Here is a 19983-nt window from a genome sequence, read left to right on the forward strand (position 1 = left end):
AATGACTCTAATTTAGTAGTACTAAAGAATGAGTAAAGGGTTGAAGCCTAAAACCACAAACTTCAAAAACTAGCAGCTAAAAGAAAACATAAAAGATTATGGAGTAGTAAAATGTTACTTCTAAATCCTATTTAAAAACCAGTTACCAAAAGTAGCCAATCTGAAAAGGTTACATACTGTATGATTCCAACTATATAACATTCTGGAAAAGGAAAAACTAAAGCTATAGAGACAGCAGAAAGATCAGTGGTTGCCCGGGGACTGGGGGTGCGGGGGTGGGGAGGGAGGGAGGGATGCAAATGTAGAGCACAGAGGATTTTTAAGGCAGTGAAAGTATTCTGTATGATACTGTAAAGGTGGATACATATCATTACGCATCTATCAAAACCCATAGAGAGTGAACCCGAATGTAAACTAGAGACTGACAAAATCCAGTCAGTTAAGGGTTAAGTCTTAGTATAGATACCTTGGAAAAAGAAACAGCAATAAAAGAAATGGTGGTGAGCACTGAATCCCTTTAAATAAGAAACTAAGACTAAACTGTGAGAATTATGATTTCACAAGAGTATGTAAATGTTACGAGCTATGACAATGTAAACATAAAAATTTTGGAAGGTGGCAAAGAATGAGAAAGGAGAAACTATGGCATGTCAATGTCTGTATCATTTATACATGGGAGAGAATACCATCAAGAACTGAAATGGTTTACTTCATCTAAAGTATCTATAGAATACTGTCCTTATTTATATACAGCTGCAACGAACTATCTTTAAATTAAAAAGAGAGAAAAATATAAATTGTACGTTAAACACTAAAAATTTAAGCAGAAAACTCTCAACTTCTTGGAAAATTAAAACAGAACAAACTTTACTAGACAAATGGATTAAAAGAGAAGGGTATTTGCCTCAAAAATTTAGAAAACAAGGACTTCCCTGGTGGTCCAGTGGCTAAGACTCCACGCTCCCAATGCAGGGGGCCCAGGTTTGATCCCTGGTCAGGGAACTAGATCCCACATGCATGCCACAACTAAGAGTTCGCATGCCACAACTAAAGATCCCACATGCTGCAACGAAGATCCTGCGTGCTGCAACTAAGACCCAGCTCAGCCAAAATAAATAAATTAATTAATTAAAAAAAATTTAGAAAACAGCACCAACATTCTAAGAACGAAAAAGCAATAAGAGTCAAGCAAAAATAAAGAATTTAGGGGAAAAAAGATTAGCAATAGCATATAAACAAAAAGAGAAATCTCTAGCAAATCTAATTAAGAAAAAGATAATATAATCAAATTAGAAAGGAGACAGATTTTTTTAAAAAGCCTTATATATAAGGGAGATTACCTAAAATTAAAAAATAAGGATGCTGAAAATCTTAATATGACTAAAAATACTCTAAGTACAAAACCTGACAAGGTTAACAAAAAAAACTTACAATATCAAAAACTTCAGCTTCTTTCTCTGATTTCCTTCACTAGAAATATAAACACATTTCTAGTTGACCAATAAAAGAATATTTGCAATAAATATGGCTAACAGTGTTTTTATTAGAAGAAATTAAGATAACCAACAAGTTTTAGAAAAGCTCATCTAGTAATAGAATTACTATGAAAACCTTGAGATACTATCGTTTTACCTTCCAAATTAGCAAAGATTAATGAAAAAGATTATATTCTACATGCCTAGGGTACAGTTAGAAAAAGAATCTCACACTTGAATGAAATAGTTATGCTTCCTCCCTTCTACCCTACTGAGTGAGATATCACCAGTAATAACAGTTAAAGAATAGGCTGAATGAACCCCAAGTCCAAGGTACTAAAGCACACCATTATATCTTTTTTTTTTTTCTTTTTGCGTTACGCAGGCCTCTCACTGTTGTGGCCTCTCCCATTGCGGAGCACAGGCTCAGCGGCCATGGCTCACGGGCCCAGCCGCTCCGCGGCATGTGGGATCTTCCCGGACCGGGGCACGAACCCGTGTCCCCTGCATCGGCAGGCGGACTCTCAACCACTCCGCCACCAGGGAAGCCCCACCATTCTATCTTGAAAGGGTAGCCCATCTCTTTCTAAATAAACCATAGTGTAGTGGTGAAGAATGTGAAGTCAGGAGCCAGTTGGTACAGTGTGCTATGCATTTACTAGGCAAATATTCCATGTATCTTATTTCAGGATGATTTAGCTGCTAGAGTTTGTCTAAAACCTAATTTTTTCCTCAAAAAAATTCCAATGTCAAACTGTTTAAAACTGATATATATTAAGAAAATTAAAGGAAAAGAAATCAGCCAACACTCACTGAGCACTTTACTAAGTGACTGGGACTGTTTTAGTTGCTTTACATGTATTTTTAATCCACCAACACTATGAGGTAGACCTTACGAAACAAGAAAACAGACATAAAGAGGGGAAATATAGCTAGTACTGTAAAGGGACTGGGATTCAAACCGTAATAGTCTGCAGTCTTAACTCTACTAAATTATTTCTATGAACTATAGGCTCCAAATTTTCTCCAGGAGTAATTTGTCCCAGACTCCGTTTCTACATTGTCATATAGTTAGAACATATATTTCATTAGATTTAGTTTAAACAGACAAATTAATATGGAAGATTTAAAAACATTTACCTGCATCCAGTATGCCCTGGGCCAGAATAGCGCCAAACTTGGCCATGACATCATCGTGTTTATCATTGATGACTTTCGAATACAGCTGTCTGAACTGATTCACCTGAAGGAACAAGAAAAACAATTATAGTCTAGTTCTATTCACTTGCTGTGTCATTTTCGAGCGGGGAATAGACTGCTCAAATGGCAATGAAACCTGAGTTCTGATTCACAACATTCAAAAAGACAGCATTCTGCGCTTCCCTGATGGCGCAGTGTTTGAGAATCTGCCTGCCAATGCAGGGGACACGGGTTCGAGCCCTGGTCTGGGAAGATCCCACATGCCACGGAGCAACTAAGCACGTGAGCCACAACTACTGGGCCTGCGCACCTAGAGCCTGTGCTCCACAACAGGAGAGGCTGCAATAGTGAGAGGCCCGCACACCGCGATGATGAGTGGCCCCCGCTTGCGCAACTAGAGAAAGCCCTCGCACAGAAACGAAGACCCAACACAACCAAAAATAAATAAATAAATTTATTAAAAAAAAAAAAAAGAGAGGGTTCTGGACCGGATTTGAAGGCAGAACAGTCCCATGGTTGAAATCATGGATGTCATGACTTTTCTGGTATGGGAGCACCAGCTCTGTTTTCAATCCTCATTCCACAGTGGATGATTCAGACTCGGGGGAATGCTGAGTGTGATTTCATATTGTACCACTGTTAGTCAGCAGGCTTAAACAGTTCAAGTGAACACTAAGGCGTTCAGTGAACTCTGAATTACACCTCTTCTGCTCACCACCAACCTCCAGATTTCCTCATCGGCACAGTCCTTCAATTCTACCTTACAACAAACTACCTTTCACTGCAGCTGTGTGAGGCATATTTTGGATTTATATTCACATATACAATAAAGATTTTCATTATGCTTACACATCAATTTTCAGAGGACACATCACAATAATTACTCTTACCAAAAGAATACATCAAGGGACTTCCCTGGTGGCGCAGTGGTTAAGAATCCGCCTGCCAATGCAGGGGACATGGGTTGGATCCCTGGTCCACGAAGATCCCGCGTGCCGTGGAGCAACTAAGCCTGTGTGTCTCAACTACTGAGCCTGTGCTCTAGAGCTTGCGAGCCACAACTACTGAGCCTGCACTCTAGAGCCCGTGCTCCGCAACGAGAAGCCACCGCAGTGAGAAGCCTGTGCACGCCAAGGAAGAGTAGCCCCCACTCGCTGCAACTAGAGAAAGCCCGCGCGCAGCAATGAAGATCCAATGCAGCCAAAAATAAAATTAATTAAAAACAAAAAGGGAAAAAAAAATCTTAAAAAAAAAGAACACAGCAAAATGGAATATATGCTGACTCATTCAGGGAGGGATTACTGGTAATTTTTGTTCGCTTCTTTATTATTTTCTGTATTTTCTAAAATTAACATATATTACTTTTATAATTAGAAAATAATATTTATAAAATATATGTTCTCATCAAAATATCTGATTTTTGGGTGACAATAAGGGAAATATTTTATGCTTCCTCCATGTCTTACACTTCTCTATTTTCCCACCAAGTGCTTTTCAAATGGTAAGCACCCAGAAAGGAGTCGGCTTGTTCAAGAAGCACATGATCACCAGAGCTCCCCAAATCTGCCAAAGGCAGAAAATATTGAATTTGAGTTTCCCAATATAATGATTTTATCTGCATTACATATTCTTTCAGAATCTCTTACTCTTTTCATTTATCTTGGTCGGGGAGGCCACACTGTGATACAGCGCAGAGTAACATAGGGTCAGACAACACTGGCTTATAAACACCTCTGCTCTAATAAGCTGTTTGGGTAAGTTACTTGGCTTTTCTGAGTCTCAGTTTCTTCGGCTGCTGTAAGGACTATATGAAGTAATACATATGTAAAGTAATGTGTAAAAGTAATGTGCAAAAGACATTTTATGATTCAGTAAGCATGGCTGTCTTACCATATCAGAGCAGAGTCCTACCAGTCCTCCATGACTATCCTCTCTGCAACCTAAATACTGCTATCAAAATGATATTCCTTAAAATGGTTCTCACTTATTTATTCATAGGCAACGACAGAATGTGATAGCGAAAACAATGAACTAACTCTGCCACTACCCAGCATATGACCATTAGCAATCCACTCACTTCTTTACATCTTACTTTCTCTAACTATAAAACCCTGCACGATGAGATCATCACAAAATTCCCTTCTAGTTTTAAAAATCCTAAGGTTTGATGATTTTACTCTGGTTCAACAAGTCAAATTCCTTTGATTCTTAACTTATTTTACATGAACACTTATATTACCTTATATAGGATGGAAATTTTATGTGCTAAGTTTACATGAACTTACAAAAAGAAACGTTGGACAAAGCACTGTATGTACATTATAAGGAAGAACTTAAATATAAAACCACATCCCAAACAACAGGACATTTGGTGAAACTAAAAGATGGAATAAAAAAAATCAATGCAAATACATAACGGGTTTATCCAATCAATATTAAGTAGACTAGTACTTTAAAAAAGCTAGTTTTTGTTCATCACTTAAAAATTTTTCCTCACATTTTATTACTTATGCAGCAGTAACTTAATTTTCATTATTACGATTCTTCATAAAGAATTATTATATTAGGTTAGGATAGTATCTTATTTGGAAGGCGACTTTGAGCCCATCTGGTCTACTCTGCCTAATTTACAGATGTGAAAAATGGAACCAAGATAGGTAAAATGACTGGCTTGCTTGTGATTACAAACAATTTATTGCAGTCATGGCTAAGGATCATGATTTTCTGACTCAATTTCATCGCTATGAATAGTATGGCCCCCACATAAAACAAATTAGAATTTGTAGGAGAAAATCATATTAATTTCCCATTTTATATTATGATAATCTCACAGAAAAGACAATTAAATTTCAGACAATGCCGTGACCCATGCCTTCTGCTGTGCCTGATTATCTAAAATCTACCTTCTCCAAATCCTGCATTTAAAACACTCATCATGTTTTTAACTCTGTACACCTTATACTGTTGGAAAAAAACAAAACCCATACTTCTATGTCAGCGAGAAAAATAAAGGATGGGAGAAGGGCATAAAGTTCCATAAACGTCTTTTCTGTGGTTACTTATCACCTAGGTGTGTCTCTTCCTGTTTTTTTTTTTTTTTTCCTGTTTTCCTGGATATAGAAATGAAGCTGTACATCAGGGATCAGTTTTAGAGGTTTTTTTCCCCCTCTTCTCTTTCTATGACATTACATTAGCTCTTATGACTTCAACTAGGTATATAATTCCTTCCATGAACTCACTGAGGCCCGAAGAATTTTGGAATTCAGAATTTAGAAAGGTGACATGGTGCACACACCATAAGTTATGCAATATGCTCAGTGGAGCGTGGGGGTAATATCCCGTAATCAACCAAATTAATATTTCTGAAGCAGCAAAATGAATGTTTACTAAATGGGATAAAGGCTATAAATGAGTTCATACTGGCTCAGATTTTACAGCCAAACGAGTCCTTAAAGACAGACAAAACTCTTAGTTTTCAGACCTTTCTGTAAATTAGAATTGCAGATAAAGGCCATGAACTTATATAATTTATCTGGGCTAGCTCCCATCTCTTTCTTTAGTTCTGTTTTTTTTCCTATGCTCTCATCTTAAATCCAACTGACTTGCTATAATCGCAAACTTAACATGCCTAATGTGAAAATTATCTTTATTCTTTTTCAAGATTCTTGGCAATGCTATCATGATTTTCCCACTATCAATATCCCAAGTGATGTTTTCAGCTCCCTCCTCAATCTTATTAGTATTATTTTGTTCATGGTAGTTGGTTGTGCCTTTTCTTTATATTATCACCAACACTTTTAGGGTCCAAATCCCTGTCTTACTTAAGGCAACAGTATGGTAATACAAATTACTATTTAAAAATGTGTTATGCTGTAAAATAAAACCTTATAATATAAACGTTCATGCTGATTTATTTTAAAACTGCAAAAGCTGATCAAACTTGGCCAAATATGATCCTACTTCCAAAAAGGGTACATGCCAGTGGTGGGAGAAGCTTCCTTGTAATAGGCCTCAGGCTAGATGATATTAGGCAAGGAGGAGCACAGGATCCCATTCTTACACTTTAATATTTTTATCTGATTCTATATATGATACTTGTTATATACATGTTCAAATAACTGCTAACAGTGGAGTTCACTTAATAAGAAAAACAGAAGATAGATCCTTCATAAAGAGTTGGGTTCCGGAGACAAAATAACTCCAAGGACTCATAAAAGAACAGTATTCTAGTTAAATGGTTCTGAACCTCTGGTCTAAGAGCCTTCTAAATTGGGTTTGTAATCACCCAAGGGTGTATGTATGTTCTGGGGTCTATGTTTGTGAGAGTGAGTGAGCAAGAAACTGGCAGAAGAAAAGCAAAGATGTACTGGAGTTAGTTAAGCTAAGACCACAATGTGTAGAGCTTAGTGTTTAGACAGCATTCTGTAAAAGGATGTGAGGTAGATCATGACTGCATAAAAAACATTTCCTTTGGAAATTTCCATTAAAAATCTCACAAAATATCTGAGAAATGTCCCTTCTGTATTCCTTTGAGGAGGGGGTTATAGTCTTGATGAAATTAACACTTGATCTTTGATTTCAAGGCATTTTCATGGACTGGTTTGTAACCTTGTGACTAGGACTCTGTAGCCTTGAGAACTTACTTCTCTTCAAGCTTGTTAACAGCTTTTTCTTTTCAGCAATATCACATACCACCCCAAAAGAATATCAATTTTTTAAATTTTGGCCACGCCACGTGGCTTGCAGGATCTTAGTTCCCGGAGCAGGCACTGAACCCATGCCCCCTGCAGTGGAAGTACGAAGTCCCAACCACTGGACCGCCAGGGAATTCCCAGAATATCAATGTTGCCTTCTTCGTAATTATCAGGTAAGAGAGAGATATAAACTATATATAGCCTACAAAGCTCTTGATCACATGCTTAAGAGCAGAAAACGATGAAACAGAACTTAAAGTTTAAGGATTCATGAAGTGAGTAACATTTTACTCTAAGGGATAGTGTTTCCAGAAAGAACATCTGTTGTATACACTTTCGCTTTTGTAGTCACTGGGGTACACATTTAACTTTCCCCATTGAGTTTATATTAATGGCACAGCCTAGCAGCTATAACTGCATTTTAACATTCTTATCAATACCCAAGATTCTGATACAATGTGAAGACGCAAGTGTACACCACATATTCACATCAGCTAAGACTTCATTCAACAAAATTTATGGAATGATTACAAAATACTAATTATTTAAACTGCTGTATTTTTTATATTTTCTAAATATGAAAAAGTTTTATTTATTAGAATAAATAGTTGAAAGGTTTTTGAAACTATACAGCCTACCCTAACCTAACCCCACCCCCATTACAAAGTACTCTGCCATTGTTGGTACAGAGCTTATGGTTATAAAATCAATGAAATCCTATAGCAGAGGATGGGAAGATGGGAAAACATTTGTCATGTTCACAATACACATAACAAGAAAGCAACATGCGAGGTCAAAGTGAATAAATATCTATATATTACTGTTAGGGGACGTGCATTCCATGGTCAAACTTCCCTCTTTAATGACATTACTCAGTTGGATAACCTCCAGCTGATAAAGCTCAACAGAAGATCAAAAGTAGAAATAAAAGATGCAAAAGCTACTCATAACTGCTCTATTTAAAAACAAAAACCAAAAAGAAATGTGGTCTGCTTGAAAAGATGTTTATATTCTAGAAGATACAATATATTAAATAATGTATTATTAAAAGAGGATGAGAAGTTTGATTCTATTTTTGCAATAATCCAATTTTTATAAGTCTTAAAAGTGATTTTAGGAGAGAGTAGGACTGGATAAAAAAAAAAAAAGGACAACAACAAAAATGACAGCAACTGCTCAGAAAAGGAAATCTATTAAAGCTCCACAGAATAATCAATGAGTTCTGAAATTTTTTTTCTCCTCCTCCCCAGTCTATCTATTGATACTTTGCTAAAAATGAATCTGCTTAATGAGGCAGAAGACAGTATACCAGTGGCTTTTTCTGTTGTCAATTTCTTTGACTGTTTCTTATATAGGAGCAGAATTATACAAGGTTGTTAAATGCCCTAACTTTAAATTAAGAATTAAAGATCTGAAATTACTGCATAAGCTATATACATCTATTAAACATGTCACACATGGTAATTTTTAGTATATGTAATAAGATTTATGCACTTTCTGTTTCTCAACAAAATGAGAAGTTCTGGGTGAGGTGCCAAGATACATTAGTTACCGAAGTCTGAAATGAGGTCTGAGAGACTAACATGAGGAAATTTTAAAACAGATGCCTCAAAATCTGTTAGGGGGCCATCCACAAGGTATATATGAGGACTTGATTGTATCAATAGAAGGATATGTGAAAAGGATTTCTCTACGGGGAAAACTGGGCTTTAAGTCTTTCCCACTAACACTAAGCCTAGAGATGGGCTTCAGAGAGACCATGTGGTGAGCATGTGGTGAGCCTAGTATGATCAGTGGTCATTGTGCACTGACATCTGACACATGAGTTATGAGGCATTAGCTACTGACTGAGGCACAAGCAATGAGAGAGAGAGGGGGAGAGAGAGGGAGAGGCAGGCAAAGGTGCACTGAGAGCCAATTATACTCCTACCTACAAGAAGGGCAAAAAATGCAATAGTGTTTCTGTGGACAGATGTGGGTCAAAGAAGAAAGAAAGCCTTCCTGGAGCCATTTGAAACCCTGCCCAAGGGATCTCCAATGACGGCAATGACATTCTAACAGAGAATCTGGATGTACTCATTTCTAAACTGAGATTGTATATATTATATAAAGTTTTTATTACCTCAGAAGGATGGATCAAAAAAAATCACAGACCACTTAGTTTGCATCTTGTATCACAGGAACAAGTTATCCTACTGAATAAATTTTAAAAGCACAGCAGGAGGCAAAAATTCAAGTTGATTTTTATGATTTTGTCAACCCATGAGTTCTAATTTTTCAAGTATGGCTATATAACTAAATTAACAAAGTGACCATAAATTTATAAAAAATGCAATCAAAGAGTATTATATACTTAAAGTTCTCCTATTCTCCTACCTCTTTACTTTCTGTGAGTTCAGTGTACACCATATTTGAGGTAGAAATGTCCTCAAAAGAAGATAAGCTACCAAAGAAAAGCCTGAACCAGCTCTCTTCTAGAGAATTTTTTTGTTTGCTCACCTTGGGACAAGTGATTTCAGTCTGCTGGATCATGATGAGAGCCGAAGCTATGAGAGCTCCTTGCCTCACATAGTTCACAGGGTCATTTGTCATTGGTTCTAGCAAATTAATTGCTTCCTGAAAGCATTAACAAAAAAAACTTTTAATAAAGTTTATATAGCTAAATTTTCAGATTAGTTACTGTCTTTCTAAGTCAATATTTTCATCTAACATTGTAATCACAAGTTAATTTAAGACAACTTGGATGCAACAGTCAAAACTGAGTATGCTTTAAGTTTCAATATAATTGATGGTAAGTGAAAAGGAAGCTTACAACACAAGTGCTCCTGTCTTGGGGTAAAAGAGATAAAAAAGAAAGTAGAAAAAATGAGATTAATGTTTGATAAACACCTATTATTTTCCAGGTGCAGTGGGAGGTATTTTATATATATTATCCATTTAATCCTCTTCATCCTAAAACAACAATAACAGCAATACAAAACAATCTTTAAAAACAAAGAAACAGAGTTAGGTAAAGTAAATTGCCAAAAATCACATAAGTGTAGCAAACTCAGGCCAGTCTGACTCTAAGTATCCAACTTCCTTCAAATACTAGAGTAAGATAATATCTTAAGATGATTTTACAAAATCTAATTTAAAAAATTAAATAAATCGAATGTAAATTGAAACAAACAAAAAACAAAGAGAAACAAAACTCCCAAAACAAAAAAGATTTTACCTGCTAGGAGAATGGCAACACAAATTAAGTCAAATAGGACTAGAAATGATTCCATGGTTACACTTCCCACATATGGTGGGATTTTCCAAAATGTTTACCAGGATATCCCCAATATCATATTCTTCAGAATACCAGTTCTATGAAAACAGGATTCCTTGATTAAATAAGTTTGGGAGCTCCTGCATACTGTGTATCACCCCCTCTTGCGATTCAAAAACGTATCTAGCACACCAAGGGCTCCAGGAGTGTACATATCATAACAAAAGGTTCAAGAAACCTTATTAAAGAAACTACTAGACCTTTGCATAGCCCAGCATCTGTTCATTGTATTTGACCAAGAACTCTTTTGCTCCATATAATTTCTATTACACACCCTGCAGGACCTTTGTTCAGTACCCCTTACAAGATCCTTAGGTAGGTATAAATTTGGAGGAACAAAGCAATTATTTTATATGATTATCAAACTTAATTTAATACAGTATGTCACTTCTCAAATGTCCTTTGATCCAAAGCCAAGTAAAGGAAGAATAAATTGAATCCTTTTTTGGGGGGCGTGGGGGAATGACTTCAGATTTCCTTTCACGTTGATTTATTTACTTAAGAAATATCAGAGCAAGAGACTGGTTCAAGATAGCGGAGTAGAAGGATGTGCGCTCACTTCCTCTTGAGAGAGCACTGGAATCACAACTAACTGCTGAACGATCACTGACAGGAAGACACTGGAACTCACCAAAAAAGGTACCCCACATCCAAAGACAAAGGAGAAACCACAATGAGATGGCAGGAGGGGGGCAATCACAGTAAAATCAAATCCCATAACTGCTGGGTGGGTGACTCACAAACTGGAGAACACTTATACCACAGAAGTCCACCCACTGGAGTGAAGGTTCTGAGCCCCACGTCAGGCTTCCCAACCTGGGGGTCTGGCAACGGGAGGAGGAATTCCTAGAGAATCAGACTTTGAAGGCTAGTGGGATTTGGTTGCAGGACTTCAACAGCACTGGGGGAAACAGAGACTCCACTCTTGGAGGGCACACAAAAAGTAGTGTGCGCACTGGGACCCAGGGGAAGGAGCAGTGACCCCATAGGAGACTGAACCAGACCTACTGCTTGTGTTGGAGGGTCTCCTGCAGAGGCAGGGGGTGGCTGTGTCTCGCCCTAAGGACAAGGACACTGGCAGCAGAAGTTCTGGGAAGTACTCCTTGGCGTGAGCCCTCCCAGAGTCTGCCATTAGCCCCACCAAAGAGTCAGGTAGGATCCAGTGTTGGGTCGCCTCAGGCCAAACAACCAACAGGGAGGGAACCCAACCCCTCCATCAGCAGACAAGCTGATTAAAGTTTTACTGAGCTCTGCCCACCACCAGTCCCTCCCATCAGGAAACTTGCACAAGCCTCTTACACAGCCTCATCCACCAGAGGGCAGACAGCAGAAGCAAGAACTACAATCCTGAAGCCTGTGGAACAAAAAACACATTCTCGGAAAGAGAGACAAGATGAAAAGGCAGAGGGCTATGTACTAGATAAAAAAACAAGATAAAACCCCAGAAAAACAACTAAATGAAGTAGAGATAGGAAACCTTCCAGAAAAAGAACTCAGAATAATGATAGTGAAGATGATCCAGGACCTCAGAAAAACAATGAAGGCAAAGATCGAGAAGATGCAAGAAATGTTTAACAAAGACCTAGAAGAACTAAAGAACAAACAAACAGAGATGAACAATACAATAACTGAAATGAAAACTACACTAGAAGGAATCAATAGCAGAATAACTGAGGCAGAAGAACGGATAAGTGACTTGGAAGACAGAATGGTGGAATTCACTGCTGTGGAACAGAATAAAGAAAAAAGAATGAAACGAAATAAAGACAGCATAAGAGACCTCTGGGACAATATTAAACGCAACAACATTCGCATTATAGGGGTCCCAGAAGGAGAAGAGAGAGAGAAAGGACCCGAGAAAATATTCGAAGAGATTATAGTCAAAAACTTCCCTGACATGGGAAAGGAAATAGCCACCCAAGCCCAGGAAGCACAGAGAGTCCCAGGCACAATAAACCCAAGGAGAAACATGGCAAGACACATAGTAATCAAATTGGCAAAAATTAAAGACAGAAAAATTACTGAAAGCAACAAGGGAAAAAATGACAAATAACATACAAGGGAACTCCCATAAGGCTAATAGCTGATTTCTCAGCAGAAACTCTACAGGCCAGAAGGGAGTGGCATGATATATTTCAAGTGATGAAAGGGAAGAACCTACAACCAAGATTACTTTACCCAGCAAGGATCTCATTCAGATTCAATGGAGAAATCAACAGTTTAAAGACAAGCAGAAGCTAAAAGAATACAGCAGCACCAAACCAGCTCTACAACAAACGCTAAAGGAACTTCTTTAAGTGGGAAACACAAGAGAAGAAAAGGACCTACAAAAACAAATCCAAAACAATTGAGAAAATGGTAATAGGAACATACATATCGATAATTACCTTAAACATGAATAGATTAAAAGCTCCAACCAAAAGATACAGGCTCTCTGAATGGATACAAAAACAAGACCCATATATATGCTGTCTACAAGAGACCCACTTCAGACCTAGGGACACATACAGACTGAAAGTGAGGGGATGGAAAAAGATATTCCATGCAAATGGAAATCAAAAGAAAGCTGGAGTAGCAATATTCATATCAGAGAAAATAGACTCTAAAATAAACAGTGTTACAAGAGACAAGGAAGGACACTACATAATTATCAAGGGATCAATCCAAGAAGAAGATATAACAATTATAAATATATATGCACCCAACACAGGAGCACCTCAATACATAAGGCAACTGCTAACAGCTATAAAAGAGGAAATCAACAGTAACACAATAATAGTGGGGGAATTTAACACCTCACTTAAACCAATGGACAGATCATCCAGACAGAAAATTAATAAGGAAACATAAGCTTTAAATGACACAATAGACCAGATAGATTTAATTGATATTTATATGATATTCCATCCAGAAACAGCAGATTACACTTTCTTCTCAAGTGCACACAGAACATTCTCCAGGATAGATCACATCTTGGGTCACAAAACAAGCCTCAGTAAATTTAAGAAAACTGAAATCATATCAAGCAACTTTTCTGACCTCAACACTATGAGATTAGAAATCAATTACAGGGAAAAAAACCTAAAAAACACAAACACATGGAGGCTAAACAATACGTTACTAAATAACCAAGAGATCACTGAAGAAATCAAAGAGGAAATCAAAACATACCTAGAGACAAATATGACAATCCAAAACCTATGGGATGCAGCAAAAGCAGTTCTAAGAGGGAAGTTTATAGCTATACAAGCCTACCTCAAGAAACAGGAAAAGTCTCAAATAAACAGTCTAACCTTACACCTGAAGGAACTAGAGAAAGAAGAACAAACGAAATGCAAAGTTAGCAGAAGGAAAGAAATCATAAAGATCAGAGCAGAAATAAATGAAATAGAAACAAAGAAAACAACAGAAAAGATCAATAAAACTAAAAGCTGGTTCTTTGAGAAGATAAACAAAATTGATAAACCATTAGCCAGACTCATCAAGAAAAGGAGGGAGAGGACTCAAATCAATAAAATTAGAAATGAAAAAGAAGAAGTTACAAAAGACACCGCAGAAATACAAAGCATCCTGAGAGACTACTACAAGCAACTCTATGCCAACAAAATGGACAACCTGGAAGAAATGGAAAAATTTGTAGAAAGGTATAACCTTCCAAGACTGAACCAGGAAGAAACAGAAAATATGAACAGACAAATCACAAGTAATGAAATTGAAACTGTGAGTAAAAATCTTCCAACAAACAAAAGTCCAGGACCAGATCACTTCACAGGTGAATTCTATCAAACATGTAGAGAAGAGCTAACACCCATCCTTCTCAAACTCTTCCAGAAAATTGCAAAGAACACTCCCAAGCTCATTCTATGAGGCCACCATCACCCTGATACCAAAACCAGACAAAGATACAACAAAAAAAGAAAATTACAGACCAATATCACTGATGAATATAGATGCAAAAATCCTCAACAAAATACTAGCAAACAGAATCCAACAACACATTAAAAGGATCATACACCATGATCAAGTGGGGTTTATTCCGGAGATGCAAAGATTCTTCAATATACACAAATCAATCAATGTGATACACCATATTAACAAACTGAAGAAGAAAAACCATATGATCATCTCAATACATGCAGAAAAAGCTTATGACAAAATTCAACACCCATTTATGGTAAAAACTCTCCAGAAAGTGGGCACAGAGAGAACCTACCTCAACATAATAAAGACCATATATGACAAACCTACAGCAAACATCATTCTTAATGGTGAAAAACTGAAAGCATTTCCTCTAAGATCAGGAACAAGACAAGGATGTCCACTCTCGCCACTATTATTCGACATAGTTTTGGAAGTCCTAGCCACAGCAATCAGAGAAGAAAAAGAAATAAAAGGAATACAAATTGGAAAAGAAGAAGTATAACTGTCACTGTTTGCAGATAACATGATACTATATATAGAGAATCCTAAAGATGCTACCAGAAAACTACTAGAGCTAATCAATGAATATGGTAAAGCTGAAGGATACAAAATTAACGCACAGTAATCTCTTGCATTCCTATACACTAATGATGAAAAATCTGAAAGAGAAATTAGGAAACACTCCCATTTACCACTGTAAAAAAAGAATAAAATACCTAGGAGTAAACTACCTAGGGAGACAAAAGACCTGTATACAGAAAACTATTAAGACACTGATGAAAGAAATTAAAGATGATACAAACAGATGGAGAGATATACCATGTTCTTGGATCAGAGGAATCAAAATTGTGAAAATGACTATACTACCTAAAGCAATCTACAGATTCAATGCAATCCCTATCAAATTACCAATGGCGTTTTTTACAGAACTAGAACAAAAAAGTCTAAAAATCTGTATGGAGACCGAGAAGACCCCAAATAGCCAAAGCAGTCTTGAGGGAAAAAAATGGAGCTGGAGGAATCAGACTCTGTGACTTCAGACTATACTACAGAGCTACAGTAACCAAGACAATATGGTACTGGTAGAAAACCAGAAATATAGATCAATGGAACAGGATAGAAAGCCCAGAGATAAACCCACACACCTAGGGTCAACTAATCTATGACAAAGGAGGCAAGGATACACAATGGAGAAAAGATAGTCTCTTCAGTAAGTGGTGCTGGGGAAACTGGACAGTTACATGTAAAAGAATGAAATTAGAACACTCCCTAACTCCATACACAAAAATAAACTCAAAATGCATTAGAGACCTAAATCTGAGGAAAGACACCATAAAACTCTTAGAGGAAAACATAGAAGAACACTCTTTGACATAAATCACAGCAAGAGATATTTTGATCTACCTCTTAGAGTAATGGAAATAAAAACAAAAATAAACAAATGGGACCTAATGAAACTTAAAAGCTTTTGCAAAGCAAAGGAAACTACAAACACGACGAAAAGACAACCCTCAGAATGGGAGAAAATATTTGCAAACGAATCAAGGGAAAAAGGATTACTCTCCAAAATATATAAACAGCTCATGCAGCTCAATATTAAAAACACAAACAACCCAATCCAAAAATGGGCAGAAGACCTAAACAGACATTTCTCCAAAGAAGACATACAGATGGCCAAGAAGCACATGAAAAGCTGCTCAACATCACTAATTATTAGGCAAATGCAAATCAAAACTACAATGAGGTATCACCTCACACCAGTTAGAATGGAATCATCAGAAAATCTAGAAACGACAAATGCTGGAGAGGGTGTGGAGAAAAGTGAACCCTCTTGCACTGTTGGTGGGAATGTAAACTGATACAGCCACTATGGAGAACAGTATGGAGGTTCCTCAAAAAACTAAAAATAGAATTACCATATGACCCAGCAATCCCACTACTGGGCATTTACCCAGAGAAAACTATAATTCAAAAAGACACATGCACCCCAATGTTCACTGCAGCACTATTTACAATAGCCAGGTAATGGAAGCCACCTAAATGCCCATCAACAGACGAATGGATAAAGAAGATGTGGTACATATATACAATGGAATATTACTCAGCCATAAAAAGGAAAAAACTTGGGTCATTTGTGGATGGACCTAGAGACTGTCATAGAGAGTGAAGTAAGTCAGAAAGAAAAACAAATATCGTATATTAACACATATATGTGGAACCTAGAAAAACGGTACAGATGAACCGGTTTGTAGGGCAGAAATAGAGACATAGAAGTAGAGAAGAAACGTATGGACACTAAGGGGGGAAAGTGGCGGAGGGATGGTGGTGGTGTGATGAATTGGGAGATTGGGATTGACATATATACACCAATATGTATAAAATAGATAACTAATAAGAACCTGCTGTATAAAAAAATAAAATTCAAAAGAGAAAAATCAGAGCGATTAATAAATAATACAAATACCATATAAATGTATTCCTTTTCCTCACTTCCCTGAAAAATGTAGTGCCGTTGTTTAGAAGAGAAAGTTTTGCAAATGTTACTCATATTGTCAATATTGTTTATGAAGTATTCATGATAAAAATATAAGAAAATTTCCAACTTATAAGTTAAAAGACACTAACTTGGCCTTTGAGGTATGTGATATGACCTCAAAGATACATTTTAGACTAAATAGGTGTTTCAGGCTTTTAAGAAACAAAATTAACGTGCCAAGTTTCAGACAGATACGTATTGATACGTAGATCATACAAACTATCTAGAAATAAAGCAGACTTGTTTAGTATGAGTAATGAAGAATATTCATTGAATTAAATTGTCAGATACTGTGTCTCAAAGAACATTTGCTCCTAGATAGCATATTAAGTTTAGAATAATCTGGAAAGAAAAAAATCTAATTTACATTTAACTTATGAGGTCTGACATAAATGTCTACTAAATACCGGAGGGAGAAAATACTTAGTAAAACATCCAACTATATTTTTCCTTTGTTTATAGAACAGATGTGTCCTAGAAAAAAATGAAGGCCTATTTCTATAAACTGTATTTTATACACACAATGACTTTTCTAATAACACTGAAGATACATTCTCATGTAAGAAATTCTCCTCCAAAAGAAATGAAAACATTTAAAAAACAAAACTGTTAGGACAGAGACCACGTCCAACTTGTTCATCATCATATCCTTAAAATGATCTTCCCTTCATCATTCGACAAATATTTACTGAAACTCTACTATGTGCCAGGTCTGACTTTAGGTTTTAGCAGTGAACATTCTGTTCTCAGGGACCTTACATTTCAGTGGAGAGAAGACAGACAATAAATAAATAGGTGTAAAAATATGTCAGGTGGGGCTTCCCTGGTGGCGCAGTGGTTGAGAGTCCACCTGCCGATGCAGGGGACGTGGGTTCGTGCCCCAGTCCGGGAGGATCCCACATGCCGCAGGGCGGCTGGGCCCGTGAGCCGTGGCCACTGGGCCTGCACGTCCGGAGTCTGTGCTCCGCAACGGGAGAGGCCACGGCAGTGAGAGGCCTGCGTACCGCAAAAAAAAAAAAAAAAAAAAGAAAAACAATGTCAGGTGGTGATGAAGAAAAATAAAGCAGGGTAAGGAGACAGAATAAGAATATTGGAAGGGCATGTCTCTATAAATTTTTATACAATTCTCGCCACATATAGTGAAAATGCCTATTTTAATTCCTAGCTTTAATAATGTTTTATGTGACTAGAAAAAAATTATTTGTATCCAATACTAATACTCTTTATTAGAGAAAAAGTCAAGCAAATTAAAATGTAATTCCTGGAATCAATCAATAAACTAATAATTATGCTTTACTTTAGTTCGGACAAGAGATGATTTTTAAAAAGTGGCTCCTTTCTGATGTAAAGACACTGGGAATATAATCATGTTCTTCTTCCCTCTCTCTCTCTCTCTCTCTCTCTCTCTCTCTCACACACACACACACACACACACACACACACACACACACACACACACATGCCTGTGTGCTATTAAAAGAAAAGTGCACCTTTTGGGGAACTGGCCAAGGTGTGTTCATGTGCTCTATGAAAGGCAAAATGTGGTGATTTATGTTATTGCTGTGAATCAAGAATACTTGTTACTAAAGCATTGGTGCATTTCTTTATGACTCTCATGACAAACTGTTTTCAAATCATCAATGTACCTAACCCAAGCCTTTATTTTGTCACTTTTGTGGGCTTAACAAATACCAGGTTATCTATTATGTTCTTGAGAAAACAGGCAAACAGCAGTTAAATATAAACTTAAAACAAACACACAAAAAAATCAAACTGAGTTGACTGTGGTGGCCTCAAATAAGAACTTTGATTTCCACAATACTTATTATGCAAATTAAACATGTAAAATAACAATGTAAAGCCAGAGTAGCTCTTCAAAGAAAAAAATACTATTTCTTCTTTTTAAAGAAATCAATGCTTTCATAAAAAATTCAACAGCATTGTTTTCATTAGAGCCATCCATGTAATGTGGTGGTTTGTTCTTAAACGGCTTTGAGCAATCCAGAATAGTTAAGTGAGGAAGTTCTGGGAAGCTTAACTTGTGAGGCAAGTTAAGTCTTACAGATCACACCACACTTGTATTTTTACAACTGTTACATAAACTTTTCGGCTACAGAAAACAGTCTGGCGCCAGAAAAGAACTGACCGCATTGGCTTTGGCCTTTACCTTGTTTCCTGTACCAGCACAGCAGATGCCCAGGGCCATTGCAGCTCCATAACGCACATGAGGATTGTAACTCTCTGACAACAATGAAACGACACTGGGGCACTGTTCAGGGGTCCTGATAAGAAACAGAGAAAGTGAAGACAGTGGTATAGATAACATATTTTAAATCAAGATGGAAGAATTTTAATCAATTTTTTGAAAGTTATGGGAAACAACAGAGTTATATTTAACACAGAAGTTACAGAATTAAAAATCTCCAACAGAATTCTAATTATTGATATTAGAAAGCTATCTTCAACATTCAGAGAATATATGAAAAGAAAGAGGAACATATCAGTGATCCCTCAACCACAGCTCTGCATCACAGCATTACTCATTCCCTTCTGTCTTCTCCAGGGTGGGGAACAGCCCTACGGGGGGTGGGGGGCTGGGGTAATGGGGACGGGGAACACTGCCCTACGTCCATTCTTATAACTCCTGCTTATTCTGTGTCTTGTTTCAGAAGACAAAAGTCACTTACAGAGACTCCAAGGTGTTTCCAAAGCTGCACAAAAGATTTAAAACTCCCAGTATTACTCTGATTGAATATTAAATTGTTAAATAAGACTTGGTATGAAAAAATTCTGATTTTTTTTGTCTTCAGCAATTATTTTTGTGTTGATAAGAATAGAGAA

General features: G+C 37.0%; 1 protein-coding gene across 1 annotated transcript in view; it reads right to left on the reverse strand.

Moving 5' to 3' along the window:
• The window catches only part of PSMD1 (proteasome 26S subunit, non-ATPase 1), a 105106-nt gene that overhangs the window by 20963 nt on the left and 64160 nt on the right, over window positions 1–19983 (reverse strand). Inside the window, exons 17-19 of the mRNA XM_082658132.1 lie at window positions 19310–19424; window positions 9869–9985; window positions 2616–2718 (exon numbers count right to left, since the gene is read on the reverse strand). Coding sequence (XP_082514258.1) covers window positions 2616–2718; window positions 9869–9985; window positions 19310–19424 — 335 coding nt within the window. The remainder of the gene's footprint in view (window positions 1–2615; window positions 2719–9868; window positions 9986–19309; window positions 19425–19983) is intronic.

The sequence above is a fragment of the Grampus griseus genome (assembly GCF_964374135.1).
Source record: "Grampus griseus genome assembly, chromosome: 7".
Classification (NCBI taxonomy): Eukaryota; Metazoa; Chordata; class Mammalia; order Artiodactyla; family Delphinidae; genus Grampus; species Grampus griseus.